This window comes from Mytilus edulis, chromosome 6, assembly GCF_963676685.1.
Source record: "Mytilus edulis chromosome 6, xbMytEdul2.2, whole genome shotgun sequence".
NCBI lineage: Eukaryota > Metazoa > Mollusca > Bivalvia > Mytilida > Mytilidae > Mytilus > Mytilus edulis.
Genome location: NC_092349.1, coordinates 62,716,962 through 62,735,772, shown reverse-complemented (window position 1 = coordinate 62,735,772; position 18,811 = coordinate 62,716,962). Strand labels below are relative to the sequence as shown.

The 18,811-nt window shown below is 31.0% G+C and overlaps 1 protein-coding gene across 1 annotated transcript in view; it reads right to left on the bottom strand.

Moving 5' to 3' along the window:
* Positions 1 to 18,811, bottom strand: part of LOC139528074 (uncharacterized) — a 62,638-nt gene that overhangs the window by 31,821 nt on the left and 12,006 nt on the right. The window contains exons 2-5 of the mRNA XM_071323883.1: positions 7,839 to 7,902; positions 6,664 to 6,687; positions 1,758 to 1,862; positions 910 to 1,052 (exon numbers count right to left, since the gene is read on the bottom strand). Of these exons, the coding sequence (XP_071179984.1) occupies positions 910 to 1,052; positions 1,758 to 1,862; positions 6,664 to 6,687; positions 7,839 to 7,902 (336 nt within the window). The remainder of the gene's footprint in view (positions 1 to 909; positions 1,053 to 1,757; positions 1,863 to 6,663; positions 6,688 to 7,838; positions 7,903 to 18,811) is intronic.

Below are 18,811 nucleotides of genomic sequence, written 5' to 3'. Positions count from 1 at the left end.
ATTCCATTGAGTATGTAGCGAAAGGTAATATCTTTGGGTAGCTTGCTTGCTAACTGAACCTTGAAGTCATTGTTAGGTTAGGTAAACTACCCTCCTTTCGGAGTAGCCTAGTCCTACAGACAGATAGATTGGTTATATGTCGGACTAGTCTACTCTTAAAGGAGGGTAGTTTACCTAACCTAACAATGACTTCACGGTTCAGTTAGCAAGCAAGCTACCCAAAGATATTACCTTAAGCTACATACTCATTGAAATCGACTGTAACAACAAAAAGATAAACCAATTACCTGTTTGCTTTCAAGAAACTTAAATTTATACCACCTTGGCTTTCAAATATTCAGCACTGGTCGTTCCTGATTAAGGTACATCCAGAAAAGCGTTTCGGACGCACGCAATTTGTAAAGAATTTTTTTTTTATTATTTTTGGGATGTTTTGTGTCAAGTGAAATATTTATCATTGTGTCCTTCTAAAATGAAAAGAAAAATAGAATTGTCGAAAATGAATCATTCTTGGGTAACAAGTCTCTCATGCTTTTCAAAACTTTTTACATGAGATTTCCATAAAATTGCACGTGGAATACATGTATGCTGTATAAACTCGGGAGTTAAGGAACGGACACAAGATAAATGATTAGTGCCTTGTTCTCTATCATATTAAACTTTCTATTCTTATGTCGAATACGTTTGAGTTACACACTTTGTTTACTAATACAGTGAAACCTGACAAAACAGAACCCTGATTCAACCGAAAACCTGTATAAACCAAACATGTTCTATAGCAACGTCATTTCAAATTGTATGCGGTGTGAAGATAATAAATCCAAACATCGGCCAAAACCATACACAATCTGAGATTCGGTTTAAAAAGGTTTCACTGTATATAAAAACAAAACAATTAAATAATCTTACTACTGAAGTTGCCATTCCAGTATATGTAGCACTAATCTGGTTATCCATCATGTTCTGTGCTTCTTGTGCAAACTCAGCAGCTTTAGAAAGATCCGATGTAGCCACCTGGTCTTGTACAGTTATCGCAAGAGCGATAAGTGCACCTTTAAATAAGAGTAAATAAGTAAGTGTGTTTTATTGGTAATGGTATCGTTTTACTGAGATTTTCATTGTTATCTATTTTTAAATGAATCAAATGAGAAAGCAATCCAGCGGTATGGAAGCGTTAGAAGCATGAACAAACGCTAGGCTGAATATGTTACATTTTCTTCTTTGTGCATGCGCAGTGTGAACATAATTAAAGATCGCGAATTTGCATATTAAAAAAGGACCAACTCTTTAAACGAGAGTAGAAACACAAAAGAGGGTGAAAAAAATCCGCATTTAAGGGCATTCACTCTTATGCAGAGTAACAGAATACTAACTATACTATTATAATTTTTCAGATATAAGACAAACGCGCCAATCTTTTCTTAAATCGGACATATTTTTAAACTAGATACCCCGATGATGGTTTTGACCGAGTTAGGTTAAAATTGGCCGGGTTGTTTAAGTGAAGTTTTTCGTATAAGTTAACGTCCGACGACGGAAGACAGATGACGGACCCAAAGTGATGTGAAAGCTCCTTCAGCCCTGGTGAGCTAAAAAAGAAAATCGCGTTGTAATTCATAAAGTCGACCAATTGTACTTTTATAAACTAAAATGAAAATGCTTAAAAATCATCATGCAGTGTATTCCTTTATTCAAGTAGTTCACAAAATCATCGGATGACATAACATCAAATAAATATTCAATAATATTGAACTTACTTGTAGCACACATTGTTCCTGAGAAACCTTCTTTACATATGCATGTACCAGCATTATCACAATCTGCTCCATTTAGACAACCATGATTAACAAAACATGGATTCTCTACAAAAAAGAACACACTCTTTTCTTCCGATAATTAGTTCGTCCATCAACTTAGTTCATTATTAGAAAGTAACTTATACATTTGCTGAATGACGGACAGAGAAAATAAGGGGGGGGGGATCAACACAGCTTATTTGACGAAATCAATCCTACTGAGATTGATTGTTTTCATTTTTTTTTTCAGTTTGAAAAAAAAAATACCAGTCATGATTTAAACGCTTGATAAAAACCGTTGATAGTTCATACCATAAATAGAGACTATGTATTTACATAGATGTTGCCAGGTCAAGGACGTTTAAAAAGAGGCGTTATTCCAGAAAACTGATTTATATTCCGCCGAGCGAAGTGATGCGATAAAACATTTTGAACCATTTTATGCTTAAGAAAACATATAAATCGTGAGAAGCATTAGAGCTGATTTTTAAGTGTATTGTTAGTGGCAATAATATCTTTTTAGAAAAAAAAATAATATAGGACACGCTTGAGGATTTGAACAGCTTTACTTCTCACAACTAAGCATAAAATTATCTGTTTGAAATGTGTTTGTGTGGCTGAAATGCAAGATGTCATAATTAATTTCATTTTGTGTATTTAAAACCTATAAAAGAAATAGATTTTTAAGACACATGTGATAAACTGAGTACAGGGTAATGCAATGTTTAACTTCAAAGTATCCTTTGGGGAAAAACCGTCATTTAGTTTATTCCGCCGAAGCATATTTTGTTAATTTACGAAAATGTTATATGTTTTTTCTCTGTCAAATAAAACCGACCAAAATCAGATGACATTTATGAACTTGGGTAGTCTATTTTCACGTGAGTTTTGCATTATCCAGAGCATAGCGCAGTAGGATTGAAATAATTGTGTTGTCATCTACCCCACATCAGAATTCATTCTCCAATGAACAACCTTGAACTAATTTTAATAACATAATAAATTATGTACATCAAAAAAACAAAACCAATATTTGGCACACTTGCATTAAAGATATTATATCATATTTATGTTATTATATTCCATAATCATTCGCAGAAATTCTTACTGTCAAGGGCATACGATACAGTTACAGGGGAGGTTATGACGTTTTTTTTTCGAGACGTCAGACTAATCGGTAAAAGATTCAGTTTTAGACTGATTTTTATCATTCAAACTTATTTAACTTGAAAACGAGTTCATGGACAACTCTTTTTAAAATGCCATTTGGTTTGATTACGTAAGACGATAAGGTGTTCAAATTTTCATGAAAACGTAAATAGTGCAATCTTTTTTAAATTCGATAAATATACAGCAAAAAATGATATTTTTTCAACATTCGTGAACATTTGAAAAATATGAGATATTTGAAAAAAACAAATTGCACAAATTTAAACTACATTTATATAAAACAGAATTTACAAATAATTTAACAAAAAACAGCTTGTGTTTATCATTTAAAACAAAAAAAGTTATGTATTTCTGTCGACATGAAAATTACGTCCGCTAATCCGAGTTTTGAGCAAATATCTAAAATTTCGACCTCATTTTACTCAAAAAGTAGCACATGAAGATATATTTTTTTATTACATATTTGATTTGATCAGGCAAAAAATAGTCTATATGCAAATTGTCAGCAAACTGTCAATATGGGATCAAAACTGTATCGTATGCCCTTAAAAGTTTCAAAACAATTACCCAAGATAAATATTTTCTATCATATTTTTTCAATTTATTTTTCATTTATACTGAGCAAAATATGTTTCCAGCTTTCAAGGTCAAATGCGTATTTCTAATTTGGTTCAAGGTTGTTCAATGAAGAATGAATTTTAAATTAGATTTGGATCAGTAAGCCGGAGCATTCGATATTCTTAACTTGACCGACATCCTTTTCGACGATGGTTCTAGTTTAGATTTCCAATTAAGTTAATGAAAATTCACCGAACCAAACAAATGAAACTTCAACGAACCAAACAAATAAAACTTCACCGAACCAAACACATTGATTGTGACTTAGCCGAATGCATTGAAGTATCATAAAACTGAAAATACGAAGCATGTGTATGATGTGATTATTTTGGTTGTTTGCATACACAAATTATTAAATTTAATTACTGACCAAGATGTTTGACGGTTGTACTTTATTTTATGATACGTATAACATGTTATTGGTTCTATTGAAAACACAACCTCGACACCTTTGTGCTCATGATAATAATGAACTTATTTCAATTATCATAAGAATCATAATTAAGCTACATGCATATGTATCTGCACGTTTAGTACATTGTGATGAAGTTGAAGTTAGTCATTGAAAAACTTCGAAAACATATTTATCTTTTAGGTATGTTTTTGTCAACAGTAAATCAAGTAAAACAGTAAAGACGATGACCTCTGAAGAATTCCATTGCTCATACGTTGCATAGCAGTTCGTGTAGATGGAGAAAAAAATGTGTTGCAGGATATGCTTACTCTTCAGGATTTTTACTTTTACATCTATGTTGTATTTTGTATACTGTCTACTTTTTGTCATTTTTCGTTCTTTGCCAAGTGAGTTTGTTATCGACGTTTAAAGGGGCACTAGCTGTCAAATTCATGTTCATTTTCATCAAATTATCATATTTCATTTATAACAATGTAAAACATTTATCCAAACTATTAAAAGTCTAACATAAATAATATACAGGGCACGAGCATGAAAATACGTAGCTTCGTTTCATGTGTATTTTAGCCCAGATGCCATCTAATTAACTATCGAGATGACCTCTAAAGTCATACGATGACCATATAAGCAATGTAAACATAATTAAAAACCAATTGTTCAGAGAACAATTGAAGGTCTTTCCACCAGTTAATATCTATTTTGATATTAAAATATTAAAAATCTGTCTAAAGTGTCAGTTCCTATGGCTTTATGATGTATAGATATGAATTTTAAGCAAAGGTCATAATCTAGAACGTCAAATTTACCTCTGACCTTGACCTCAATTTCAAGGTCACAAGCTGAGGATCTCAAATCAAAAGACCATAGGTCTCTAATATGTATGGTAAATAAGTTATATTACTTTACACATAATTTTAAATATGATAGGGGCTAAAACTCCTGTTTATTGACTACGCACCCTTTCAACCAAAATTATCAAGTAACGACATGTCGCAACTAACAATTTAGTAAAAATAATTTGTTGATATCTTATAAGGTTAATGAAAATTAGTGAAAATAAGCCAAAATCAAAAATTTAGAATATGACCTTGACCTTTGACCTTGACCTAATTTTCATTTTTTTTTTGGACCAAGGATCTCAAATCAAAAGACCCTAGGTCTCTAATATGTATGGTTAATAAGTTATATCACTTTACGCATAATTTTAGATGTGATACGGGCTAAAACTCCCATTTATTGTCTACGCACCCTTTCAACCAAAATTATTATGTTATGACATGTCGCAACTAACAATTTAGTAAAAATAATTTGTAGATATCTTATAAGGTTAATGAAAATGAGTGAAAATAAGCCAAAATCAAAATTTAGAATATGACCTTGACCTTTGACCTTGACCTAATTTTCATTTTTTTGGACCAAGGATCTCAAATAAAAGATCCTAGGTCTCTATCACTTATGGTTTTCCAGTTTAAAATACAATTCAAAATTTCAAATACAAAAGGGGAACTAACTCTCATATGGAATCTCTATACGGCTTCAGTCAAAATGAAACAGAACATCCTGAGGATATAACGAGCAATTTGGTAAAATAAATTTGTCGTAATCTTTTACGGTTGCGAAGGAGAAGTGGCCACAAGAAAAACAGTGTTCGGGGAGATATCTCTTATATGGGAAAGTATTTAGTTAAGCAGAGTTGGTTTCAAAAGCGTATTACCTGTTCGATATCATATTCCAAATATCAAAGCGACATCTTGCGAAACAAAGAAACAGCGAAGGAAAAAAATTAGGCGGAAGAAATAAAAATAATAATCAGAAGAAATCCAATAGGTCTTTCCACGGAAAAGTGGAAAGACCTAAATACAGATGAAAATAGATTAAGCAAACTCGTGCTGTTAGATTATTCTACGTCTCTTTAATTTCATATTATAGATGAAAAATAAATGTTTATCATGATTTACCTGTATAACAATGATTTTTTGTGGATCGAATCGGCCAATCAAATAATTTATCTTTTTTACACTTTCAATGTTGACATTCTTTAGCTTTAAATAACTGTACACATACAATTCACTTGTTATTCATCTCAAGCTAAGAGATTAAATTGAAGTTCACATGAATACGGATTCAATGAGGTCGAATTATAACTTGCAAGTAAATAATTCATTATCAATGTTTTTTGGCTTATTTTGACAAAATTGAACCATACTGGCTGTTAAAAGCTGATTATTATTTCACTATTTGCATTTCATTATTGATTGCGCAAAAAATTTAAGATATTAGATTTTTTATACATCTCGAAGCTAGTGCCCCTTTAATGTCTCATAATTATCTTTCGCCTCTCTTTTAGTACTATATTCATTCGAGTGACATATTTTTTATTCTATTCTTTTAAGAAGTTGTTATCTTCATTGCAAAAGGTAAAACCCTGACGGGTTAATTTGCAAACATATTATATAGACATGTACACAAGAAACATACACTACATGAAAGATGATTATTCAATGTGGACTTTATCTTGACTCCATTGATTGCTTTATATAGCCCACAACACTAAACAAAAGATCGTTATTGGGATCAAACTATAGACAAAAGAAAAGACAGAAAAAAAATAGGCTACTAAAAATAGCACGTGACTTTTAAGCGGGAGAATCACACATGTCTTACCTGTTGTTGCCTCAACTGTTGATTCTGAAATACACAAATGTTTTACATCATAATCAGAAGTAGTGACCGACATAATCGTACATAATTATTTATGATTGCTTTCATGTTAATGATATAACAATATAATGTCAATATATCGATAAAAGTTAACTTTTTGTTATTTCAAAAAACTTAAATGTGTGCTACCACACTTTCAAAACACAATGTCGCAATCGTTCGTGTTGTTGCTTTTCTGTCTTTTTTTAAACACAATGTCGCGATAGTTCGTGTTTTTGCTTTTCCGTCTTTTCAAATCACAACGTTGCGATAGCTCGTATTGTTGCTTTTCCGTCTTTTTTTAATCACAATGTCGCGATAGTTCTTATTGTTGATTTTCTGTCTTTTTTTTAAACACAATGTCGCAATAGTTCGTGTTTTTTCTTTTCCGTCTTTTTTTTAAATCACAAGGTCGCGATAATTCGTATTGTTGATTTTCCGTCTTTTTTTAATCACAACGTCGCGATAATTCGTATTGTTGATTTTCTGTCTTTTTTTTTAAACACAATGTCGCGATAGTTCGTGTTGTTGCTTTGGTGTCTTTTCAAATCACAAGGTCTCGATAGTACGTGTTGATGCTTTTCCGTCTTTGTTTAATAGCAAGGTCCCGATAGTTCGTATTATTGCTTTTCCGTCTTTTTAGACCACAAGGTCGCGAAAGTTCGTATTGTTGCTTTTTCGTCTTAATAAATCACAATGTTGCGATAGTTTGTATTGTTCCTTTTCCGTTTTTTTAAATCACAAGGTCGCAATATTTGGTGTTGTTGCTTGGGTGTCTTTTTAAATCACAAGGTCGCGATAGTTGTTCGTGTTGTTTCTTTGGCGTCGCATTGATTTGTATCCGACATCTGTCGACTATACATGTAACTTGTAAATGTAGACAATGTCAAAAAGTAAAAAAGAGGTGGAATTTTGAAGATTCTCAATTAGAACTTGACATTTTCGAAAAAAACATTAATGAAGGATACCATAAGTAAAAGTTACTCTTATATTGTGGAGCATCTTTCGGTCTTAGGAGTTAATATACATATTCTTTCTATTATCGACTAGATGAAATGTTTGTGTTAATGGACCATAACATAATAGATGTCGTGATTTATAGGAGGGGAAATGCATAATGTGTAATATTTCGTACTAACCTGTAGTTGCACCTTCTGTTCTCTTTATAAACCACACAAAAATCAATAAGAACCAGATCGCTTCCTGAAAAAAAACAGTGCTTGGGGTTACTTCTTGAAAGTTTCAGTCAGTCCTGTAAGGCTTAAAAGCACTACATTTTCATTATATCATTCTAAATTTTGTTTGACTAGATACGGAAATAACAGTTCATGTGTGAACACCTTTTAGGTGAAAGATTTACTCCAAATTTTGCATTGATCTTTATTATAATTATTCTACAATCTATCATATACAAATACGGCCCTGTAAGGAGAGTGTCATCCTAAATACCAATCATCACAGTATAATTGAATAAATATATTGGCTAATAAAAGATCACATGGTGTTCATTTAATTTGTCTAAATCGGCAGGTTTGGTAAGAACTTCGATACATTGTATCGTCCGGTTAATATTAACCTCATTATATCACCGTTGATGAGGCCGGTAAATCCGAATTGAATGCCACACAAATGATATAATAAAACAGGTACGGCCCTATTCGTAGGGAGATATGCGAAATTGTCAACCTTGCATGATTCGGGTTCGAGAAATAATCCTTAGCAGTGTTGGCAATTTTGAAAAGAATCCTCCATAGAGGGCTATAATTGTATATATGCCTTGTATCTAATATAGACCCAACTTAAACCCAAAAATGATATGAAAGAAAGCGAAAGAATTTTATTAAAAAAAACTTTCAAACGAAGCAAATCGCTTTAAAAGTATGTCGTTATTTGGATATGGATGAAGTAATTGCCATTAGGCGTTTAGTTGGAAACACTCAATCTCTAAAAATGTCAAACAAATTACAAAGGGATAACAACAAAAACACATCACAAAAACGACAGACAGACAGACAGACAGGAAAAAGACTAAGAGACAAACAGTACAACAAATACTGTACAAAGTAATTAGTATTCAGCAATTCAATCCAAACAAAATACCGAAGGCTCAGAATGTTAATCAGTTCCTGCTACAATAGTTGCACACGTCCTGTTATTTTTGAAAAGTTAAGTTTATTCCACACACTGAATTCTAATAAGGTTTCTTTTACATCACTATTTGTTTTGTAAGTGATCTCTCTTTTTATTTTCAGCACAAATTTGTCACCATACCTCAGGGTTTTTTCTATACAACAAAAAACGCGAAATATTAACTTTGTCATATTTTGTAACCCTACACACGCTATCGCCGGTCAAATTCTCAATTAAGAAACTTTGTCTAAACTACGGAATCAAATATCTACGAAAATACGATTTTTTTTCTCAATTCACGAAAACGAGTTTAATCTGAAATAATCGCGATGTTCGGACTTTTTCGCACGGTACGGGGCTGTTGTCACCAACCTGTTAATTAAATATCTACAATTAATACAAGGAAAACAAACTTCTTTTTTTTTCTTGGGTGGTGGATGGGGTCAGGACACCCCATAAACTTCGTGTTTGAAAACTGTTGATATTCTTTCATCTCAATTCTGTTATGCGACGTTGATGACGTTGGTTGCTTATATGTAGCGTATTCTCAGTCTATAAGATTGAGAAAACCATAAACATTAATTTATAAATTGCATCATAAGAAAACAAGCAACTCTTTGTAAAAGTTCCATGCAGATATTATATAATAACACAATTTCTTTATGAGTGAAACCTAAATTAATTTGAATAAATACTGTAATTTAGTAATGTTTGTTCAGGATCAATTAAAGTTTGACACAACATTGTTGCATTTATCATATATGTCTCTTTTCCATGATTGTCTGTTCTTTGGTTTACGAGAATAATTATATATATAAAATAGTATAAAAGCTACACTCATTATCAAAGACCAACGTAGTTTGCTGGTAATTAAACACGCTTCATTTGATCAAAGTGCACTAGATACAATTACATCTATATCGATTGACAAGTGACAAATATGTAAACAAAAACTAATTATAGTGTGCATTGTTGAATTTGTAACATTAACATCATGTAGCATTCTCAAATGAATAATTAAATAATGAAAGTGCAATTTGTGTTTATATTTCATGTATTTGAGAAAGTGAACTCCTTAAGGTTTTGAAATATTTATCATAATGTGAAACCGTTTTATAGACATTGCAGAAAGTTAGTGAGATTTTAGAGATGAAATGATTGCTTCGGTAAATTACACTCTTAATTTTCTACAATTCTTTGTAATTATTACGGTTAATAGCCATATTTAAAGTTTTGAAAGTGTTATGTGTTATCGCATTGATCTACTGTTTGATAACATGTACTAATGAACATTTTTAAAATAAGAAAATAAAAAGTTTAATTTGAATGAATAGAATATTTGATATAACTCTATTTCAAACAATACGTATATACTTTACAAATTTGAAAATATATCTGTTAGTCAGACTTGCAGATTAGATTGTTTTTTTTTCAATTATTTCAATTATATTATTCAGAGCTTTACAATATGTTATCGAACAATTGAGATTGTTTTATCGATACATTCATTAGTGTCTGTTGTTTTTCATACAGTACACGTCAACATATTAAAACAAAGAAATATTGTAACAATTATCATATTGAGACATCAAGACAGCATTAATAAAATAGTAGGTTTGAAATGACATTCTCAAACTGTCACTATATAATTATCAAAGGTACCATGCTTATAATTCACAGCGCCAGACATGTGTTTCGTCTACAAAAGACTCATCGGTGACGCTCAGATCTTAATAGTTTTAAAGCCAAGCAAGTACAAAGTTGAAGAGCCTTTAAGACCCAAAATTCCAAACAGTTGTGTCAAATACGGCTAAAGTAATCAATGCACGGGATAAAAAAAAATCTTTAGTATTTCGAAAAATTCATATTTTTGTAAACAGGAAATTTATATCAAAAATTACCATATACATCAGTGTATATAAAGTGCGAATCCAGCTAGTTCATTTTTACTGTTATATGCGGGTATGTCTATTGTAGAATAAAGGATCATGGTAAAACTGTATTTGTTTACGTTTTGAAAATATCAAGTTAAAGGATTTTAAGTTAAGTTTTAACATATTTTCATTGTGATATGTCTTTATAATATACAAACATAGCATTAAACTTCAAATAAGTGTTATAAAAGCATCATAATATAGCATATCGATTATTGAAAGCGATCCATTTTAACTATAGATGCGATGAATTATCACTGTTAGTGCAGTCATGATTAATGTAGAATTTTCAAAGATGCGAGGAATTTTTATTGTAGAATTATGTGATAAATGCACTTGCAACAAATGAAAAAAAACTTAGTTGATGACTTTAGGATTTATGATACATTTATTTTCCAATTGAAATACAAACTCTCATTCAGTCTTCATCAAATATATAGCTTTTCAAACTTGTAACAAAAGCGATTCTCAAAATGTCATATTGTATTCTTCAGATTACGTTTCTCCTTGATTTTAACTTATATAGTGAATCACTGGAGCGTGACAGCAGCAGGCCCTCTTAAGCAGTCAGTGGGCCCCTACTTATGAAAAATTCTAGATCCGCGAATGGATACTACCACAGAGGTAAAACCATGCACATTTGGGTTATTGTACACGAAATGCATGCTACAATTCATTTTTGTTGATTTTAGACCCTTTGGAACTCTATGTGGGCTATTTCAGCAACTAGGCAAAAAATCCCCAAACTTGATACATGGTCAGATTCAGCATGTCAACGAATTCCAAATATCTATATTAAAGGACTTTTGTCTATAAATTTGGACCCCACAAAATTGAAAAAGGGACCAAAAATATGAAAAAATGCATGCATCGGATACTTTTGTTATTGAAGGCATGACTGTAACAATAGGATGAATATACAAAAATATCTTTTTCTGGGGTCTCATTGGGGGGTTCTGATCCCGGATCCCGCTTACTGGTTTGGCAGATTCCCGTATTCCGCTTATTGTTTTGTCAGATTCCCGTATCCCGCTTATACTATGCAGTTCTAATTTGTTGTAATTATCCGTGTCCCGCTAGACTTCATTTCCCGTTCTTCTCTACACAATCATTTGACTTTCACCTGTCACGCTTGCAAAAAAACGGCAATCCGGCGTGACGCTTATACCCAAATGCGACCCACAATTTTACTCTATTTTGACTCATATAAAGCCATTATAAATATATTAAAGTAGCGTAGATTTTTTCATCCCTTTTTATCCCGTCTCGTTTCGTTTTTGAGCCATATAGATGTCGTATGTGACAATGTGACAACTCTCCATCCGAGTCACAATTTATAAAAGTAGACCATTATACGTCAAAATACGGTCTTCAACATGGAGTCTTGGCTCACACCGAACAGGAAGTTATAAAGGGCTCCAGTGTAAAACCTTTTAAACGGGAAAACAAAGGTGCAATCTATATCAAGATGTACGTAATTAGTGGTGAAGTGTCATGGAAATGGATAAAAAAAATAAGGATAAAGATCTCTATACGCTTTATAAGAAACTAAATGGAATACATTTGAAATAAATGTTATTTCTATTGAATTTAGTAGAGTGTTTTAAAACCAAACTTTTATCCGTAAGTTAAATTTTATCAAATCTTTCTCTTACTTTATCTATTATTTGAGCAAGTCGGCTAAATTAAGGCTTTACAGCTAATTTCCTAATGTATGTAAAGCAAAACTTTGGTTGGCTTGCTTGCTTTGTTTGTATAATTGTTTATACAAACTGTGTAAATAAGATTGACATTTTTAAACAATATGAATAGGCATAGTTTAACCTGTATTTTTAATATTTTAATTAAATTGGGTGTTATCATAATGATTATCCAATAAAAAAAAGCAAGCAAATCAACTAAAGTCTTGCTCTACAAGAAAAAAATAATAATTATACCGTGAAAATGCACCGCATATACAATACTAATGATTCGCTCCACAGTTAAAATGAAAGAATAGTATCATTATTCGACAGTAAACATGACTAGCATTACGAAATCATCATAGTGGAATTTAGTTAAATATGAAGAAACTGAATGACAAAACATATTCTACGTTATACAACTTTAATAATTGTATTAAAATGAATATTTTTTACTGCAACAACATCTCACCTGTTAGTTATAAAGCACCTGCACGATCTGTTCGTGAAATGTCCTAAAAATTCACCTATTTTGGTATATATTTCACAGTTGGATGGCTTTAGGCGCGATAAATCCCGCTCGCATCTCTTACTTTGTTTTATTAGTATTATGTATTTCTGAACATATACATTTTAACTATTTTTCTTCATTTTCTTCAAAAATTAAAAAAAGTTCGTCTGTTTATTTATCATTCTATATTAGACATTTATGGCATATACAGTAAAAATGATATTTTAGGATCCGCACTTTACATACACTGTACATTGTAATTGATATATACATGTATCAGAGTTATGACAATAATATGTCACTTCAAAATTAAATCGAGATACAGTTGGATAAATTCTATGAAAATACTGTCCCAAATGAACAGATTTTAAAGTTTAATTTTGTCCGTCACATTTATTCTGCACGATAATGTTTGATAAATGGTACTCTTGGCAATGTTTGAAATTTTCAAGGCAACCGTGTTTTTTTTTTGTAAGAAAAATATTTGATACATCTGTATTTAAAAGATACGAACATCATAAACAAATTTTAAAAAGTGTACGCTTTTCAATTATTTAAAACTATAATGTGGTTTCTAAAATTGAGACCAGAAATATGTAACCGCACCATGAACACAACATTTGTTTAAGCAATACATTCAATAGCGTTGATTTCTTACCATAAATTTGAAATTAATAGTAAGTATTTTTGTATGGAATAAAATTGAAAACTAGCAACATTTTGAATAAAATATCAGCATGTCTTTTTCTCTCCATTTTATGGAAAACTGCACCGAAGAAAACGAATGCAACCGATTTCAAAAGTAAGATTAAGTTATTGGCTGAGAAAAATAATCATTTTAGACTGTAGTAATGCCGGTCCGTTAAATGCAGATTAATAAAATGGAGAATGGAAAATGGGAATGTATCAAAAAGACAACCACCACTCAAAGAGTAAAGAACAACAGAAGGCCACCAATGGGTCTTCAACAAAGGGAGAAGATCCCACACATGGAGGCGGACTTCAGCTAAAACCAATTGATCATGCATACGTATTGTTTGATTAATGATACCAAAGGTAATATTTAGAATAAAAAGTTGTATTTGAAGGAATAGAATATTTGATACAACTGTATATAAAACAGTTTCAAATTAAAAAATATATGTATGCGCCTATTTGCAGATTAGATTGTTTTTTCAATCATTTCAATTATATTATTCAAAGCTTTACAATATGTTAGCGAACAATTGAGATTGTTTTATCGATACATTCAATAGTGTCTGTTGTTTTTCGTACATTAACAGTACACGTCAGCATATTAAAACAAAGATATATTGTAACGTTTATCATAATGAGACATCAGGACAGCATTAATAAAATAGTATGTTACATCATTACAAACAATCAGAATTATGACAATAATATGTTACTTCAAAATTTTAAAATCGAGACACAGTTGGGTAAATTCTTTGAAAATGTAGTATCAAATATATTCAACATAAGAACGTCATTACAAACTGCCACTATATATTAGAGTTATGACGATGATATGTTACTTTAAAATGAAATCAAGATAAAGTTAAATAAATCCTTTGAAAATGAACATATTTTAAAGTATCTAAAATTTCAGGTTAATCTGATGTAAGATTTTGAACACTTTTTAAACTCTGAATTGTCTACTAAAATAGATTCAATAAGTTTATGTGAAAGATTTGAAATGATTCAGTCATTAAAGATGCTCAAATTCAAGCTTAAATATATAAATGCTTTCAAATATGCCATTAATTGCCACTTTTCATATGTTTAAAAAAAAATACCGCATCCGTGTTCATCCTCACCTTTTATATATTATGTAATGTATTATCAGCAAATACAATTTACATTTAAATATTAAGAATGAACACAAATGTGATGACTTCCATTTAAGACGGAAACAGTTTAAAAATTTACTCAAATGATAAAATTGTCAAGATTTCAGTAATTAAGCATGACTTAATGATGGGAGTACCCGATACATGTGCATTGTTTTGTCGAAAATAGCCCATATTTATGTAACAAAAGTATTCTACTTTTAAATAAAATTTTAACAATTTTGATAAACTGCTATATTTTGAGTATAAAAAAGGGCCTTACTGGACTTATTCCTTTTGCTTATAAATCATATTGTTTCTTCATAATATTGTTTGATGATTGGTAATTTTTTAACGTTATTTTTTTTAAGAAAATAATATTTGATATGCTGTATTTAAAAATTACGAACACCATACACAATTTGTTTTTTAAAGTGTATATAACTAGTGCATGATATATATGCCTGTATCAAAATGTATATCGTTTTTCAATAAATTAAATCTATAATCATGTTTCTGAAATATGAATCTTTGAAATATGTATCCAAAACATGAAGATTAGATTTGTTCAGCTGAAGTTGCATTAAATAGTGTCGAATGCTTATCATAAATTTAAAATAAATAGCAAGTGACAATACATTAAAATAAAGAGATTTGTTTTCAATCCAAATGAGTCAGCATCAATACTGCATTAAAACAATAATAGATAACGTAATTACAAACTTCCTTTGAAATTACATTTAATAGACCGTTATACAGTGTTATGCATTTTCACAGTGCATCAATAATTATACTGTCAATTTTAAACAAATTTAATATGATAATATTCTGAGACTTAAAATTATATCGAGATACATTTTGAAATAAAAATTAAGGTAAAATTGTAAGAACTTGCTTAATCTAAGCAAAATATTATGTTTGTTCTTACTCTTAGTTGATATTCTCTTATAGTGCAGTGACCAAGCCCAGTTGAACAATTTTTTGAAACATTAATAGATTACCCTATCAGCAGGTTAAACTATGATTTTAGAAAAAAATGTTTAAACTATAATGTTTGCCTATTCGTAGAATCAAAAATTGGTTACATTTTGTATGGAAAACAAATATCAGGTTTTCTACACATAGAAATCGTAAATTATGAGCCAAATTTTTTTGAGACGGAAACTTGAGCGACTGATTAACGTAGAAGACCCAATAATGTGTTTATTATTATATTGCTAGTCTTTCCCCTTTCCATTAAAAAGTATTACGCTGGAAAAGAGAAGTTTGATAACATTTCCTCACACCCTATGGCGACGCTGATTTTATCTCATCAGACATTGTGACGTCGCTGATAACATCTCATCAGACATTGTGACGTCGCTGATAACATCTCATCAGACATTGTGACGTCGCTGATAACATCTCATCAGACATTGTGACGTCGCTGATAACATCTCATCAGACATTGTGACGTCGCTGATAACATCTCATCAGACATTGTGACGTCGCTGATAACATTTCATCAGACATTGTGACGTCACTGATAACATCTCGTCAGACATTGTAATGCCTGCTCGTATCTCAATAAGGAGCGATAATAAAGAAACGACGAGCATGCTTTCAAAAAAAGATGACAAATGTTTTTGATAAATTGACAAATTGATAGCATGTAGGCACTTGCGTGTTATAAAGTCTACATGTGATGTCACTTTTACATCATAACCCTTACGAAAATTACGTATTTGCCATTAAATGGTCATTTCGCACAGTTTTGGGTCAATATATATATGATCAACAGCTTAATCAAAAGATATTCCAAACACATTTTATAACACCCAACTAATATACCTTGTAACCAAATATAATAGACCACTTTCGAGTTCATCCGTCACCGGAAAAAACTCGTCAATTATACGCGCCTTTATGACGTCATTTACCAGATAGAGGGGGTCGCCTGTATCCCTGCACTATTTACCTTCATCAAGCGGCTTGGTGATCGTCATTGTGCAGGATAAACTAGAAATAATGGTTGTTCTGTAGGTACTTTATGACAATTCCCTAATGACATCAATGCTGATTGTCAATTTTGAGAATTCAATTTGTCGTATAATTCGTACAATATAGAATTATAGTTTTCCAACCGCTCGCTCAACATTGGAATGGAAGTGACGACGCCCCTAAACGCACAAATGACGTTCACTAAAACCAGAGTTTTTGACGGAAATGCACCGAACTCGAAAGTTGTCTATTCGGCTAAACTGTAAATAACTTAATATTAAGCTATTTTGGCATATTTGTTTTTTTGCTGTTTTGCACTCAATGTTAGAAGCACTTGAAACCAAAATGCTAATATGGAATTCGAAATTTGACTTATAGGAATATTGATGTCTTTTTATTTTCAAATTTAAGGGGCCAGAGCAATTGCCTTTTCATACCTTCTCCTTTATCAAACTGGTTGGAACTTGTTCAAATGCATACAAAATTTTAAAAAAAATAAAATATAACCCAATCAATTCCATCAACAGAATCCATAATTATATGGTTCTTTGTAACGGTAAATAATATCGCTCGTATATTATGCACATGCCTGTCTTGTAAACCACATCTTCAAACTCTACCACAATTGTATTTAATATATTTATTATATTTAACGGTTTGTGGTAAATTCTTAAATGCGATAGCAGTCTTCGTGACAATACATCCTAATATGGTTTATGTTATTATATTATTATTAATTTAATTATTGACGATGAGTACTATATGGAATTTAATTGTCATATTTCATTGCGTGTAAGCCTTCTCATTCCACGGAGACTCGACCTCATCAGTGAATGATTCAGACTCATCTTCAAAAGATCACTTGAGTAAATTTAGTTTCATTGAAAGGTCTTTAAGTATATATATTCTTTTGTATTAAACAGATCGGTATTTGCGGTAGAAAACTCCCACATATAAGCTGCTGGAATCGATACCAATATGACATTAAATTCATATATTTTCTTTTGATGTAACGCTAAGTCTTTGTAAAATGTTTGTTTTTAAATTCTTCAATAATGTAATGGTTTTTTTAAATCTATTTTAAATAGAATGAAACAAATGTTTAGATTATATAACAATTGTCAAAATGTTCATATCTTGAATCATACTTTTTTTTATTTCAATCTTGTTTCTACTTCCGGCGGGAAATATTAGAACGCAGAAAGAAATTAAACTTTCAAAATTGTTAGAATAGGGTTTAAAAGGTTAATTGGAAGCAAGCTGCATAGAATTCATTTAATGTTCCTACTTAAAGATACGTACTAATTTCATCTATCTTTGTTTCTATTTTTCATATCGATTAATACAAAAAGTGAGATTATATAACAAATGTCAAAAATGTTTGGATCTTGAATCAGCCTGTTTTAATTCAATCTTGATTCAATTTCCTGCGGGACAGATTAGAACGAAGGAAGAAACTAGACTTTCTTATTTGTTAAAATGAGTTTAAACATTTCATTAATAAGACCATTTTCGTAAAGGGTGATTAGAAGCAAGTTCAATAGATTTCATATAATATTTCTTCTTAAAAATACGTACTAATATCATCTATCTTTGTATTTTATTTTTATTTTTAAAATTATTAACATTTCTATTTCATAAATTATATTTTTTATAAATAAATTTGAAATTAAAATACTGCAATGTCTGCATTAATCATATTTTCTAAATTTCAACTATGTAAGAATGAATTATTGACTTAATAAAAGAAACAAAATGTAGAAAAACCACAACCCAAAACACTACATAGATAACATTAGACTTAGCCATACGAGATCTCAGATGCTAAAGACAGGTTACCGTAACCAGATCTTGCTCCACTACTGAAACTCGTTGTGATGCTACCTCGTGGAAGGTAAATAGCCAATGTTATTTCATATTGGTTAAGAATAGGCTTCTCTTATTTGATAAAAAGGGACCAAATGACATTCATTAATAAATTCCATCGGTCATTAACAGAACAAAACGGACCAGAAAACCGGTCGTTAAAGGACTTTTACATGATAA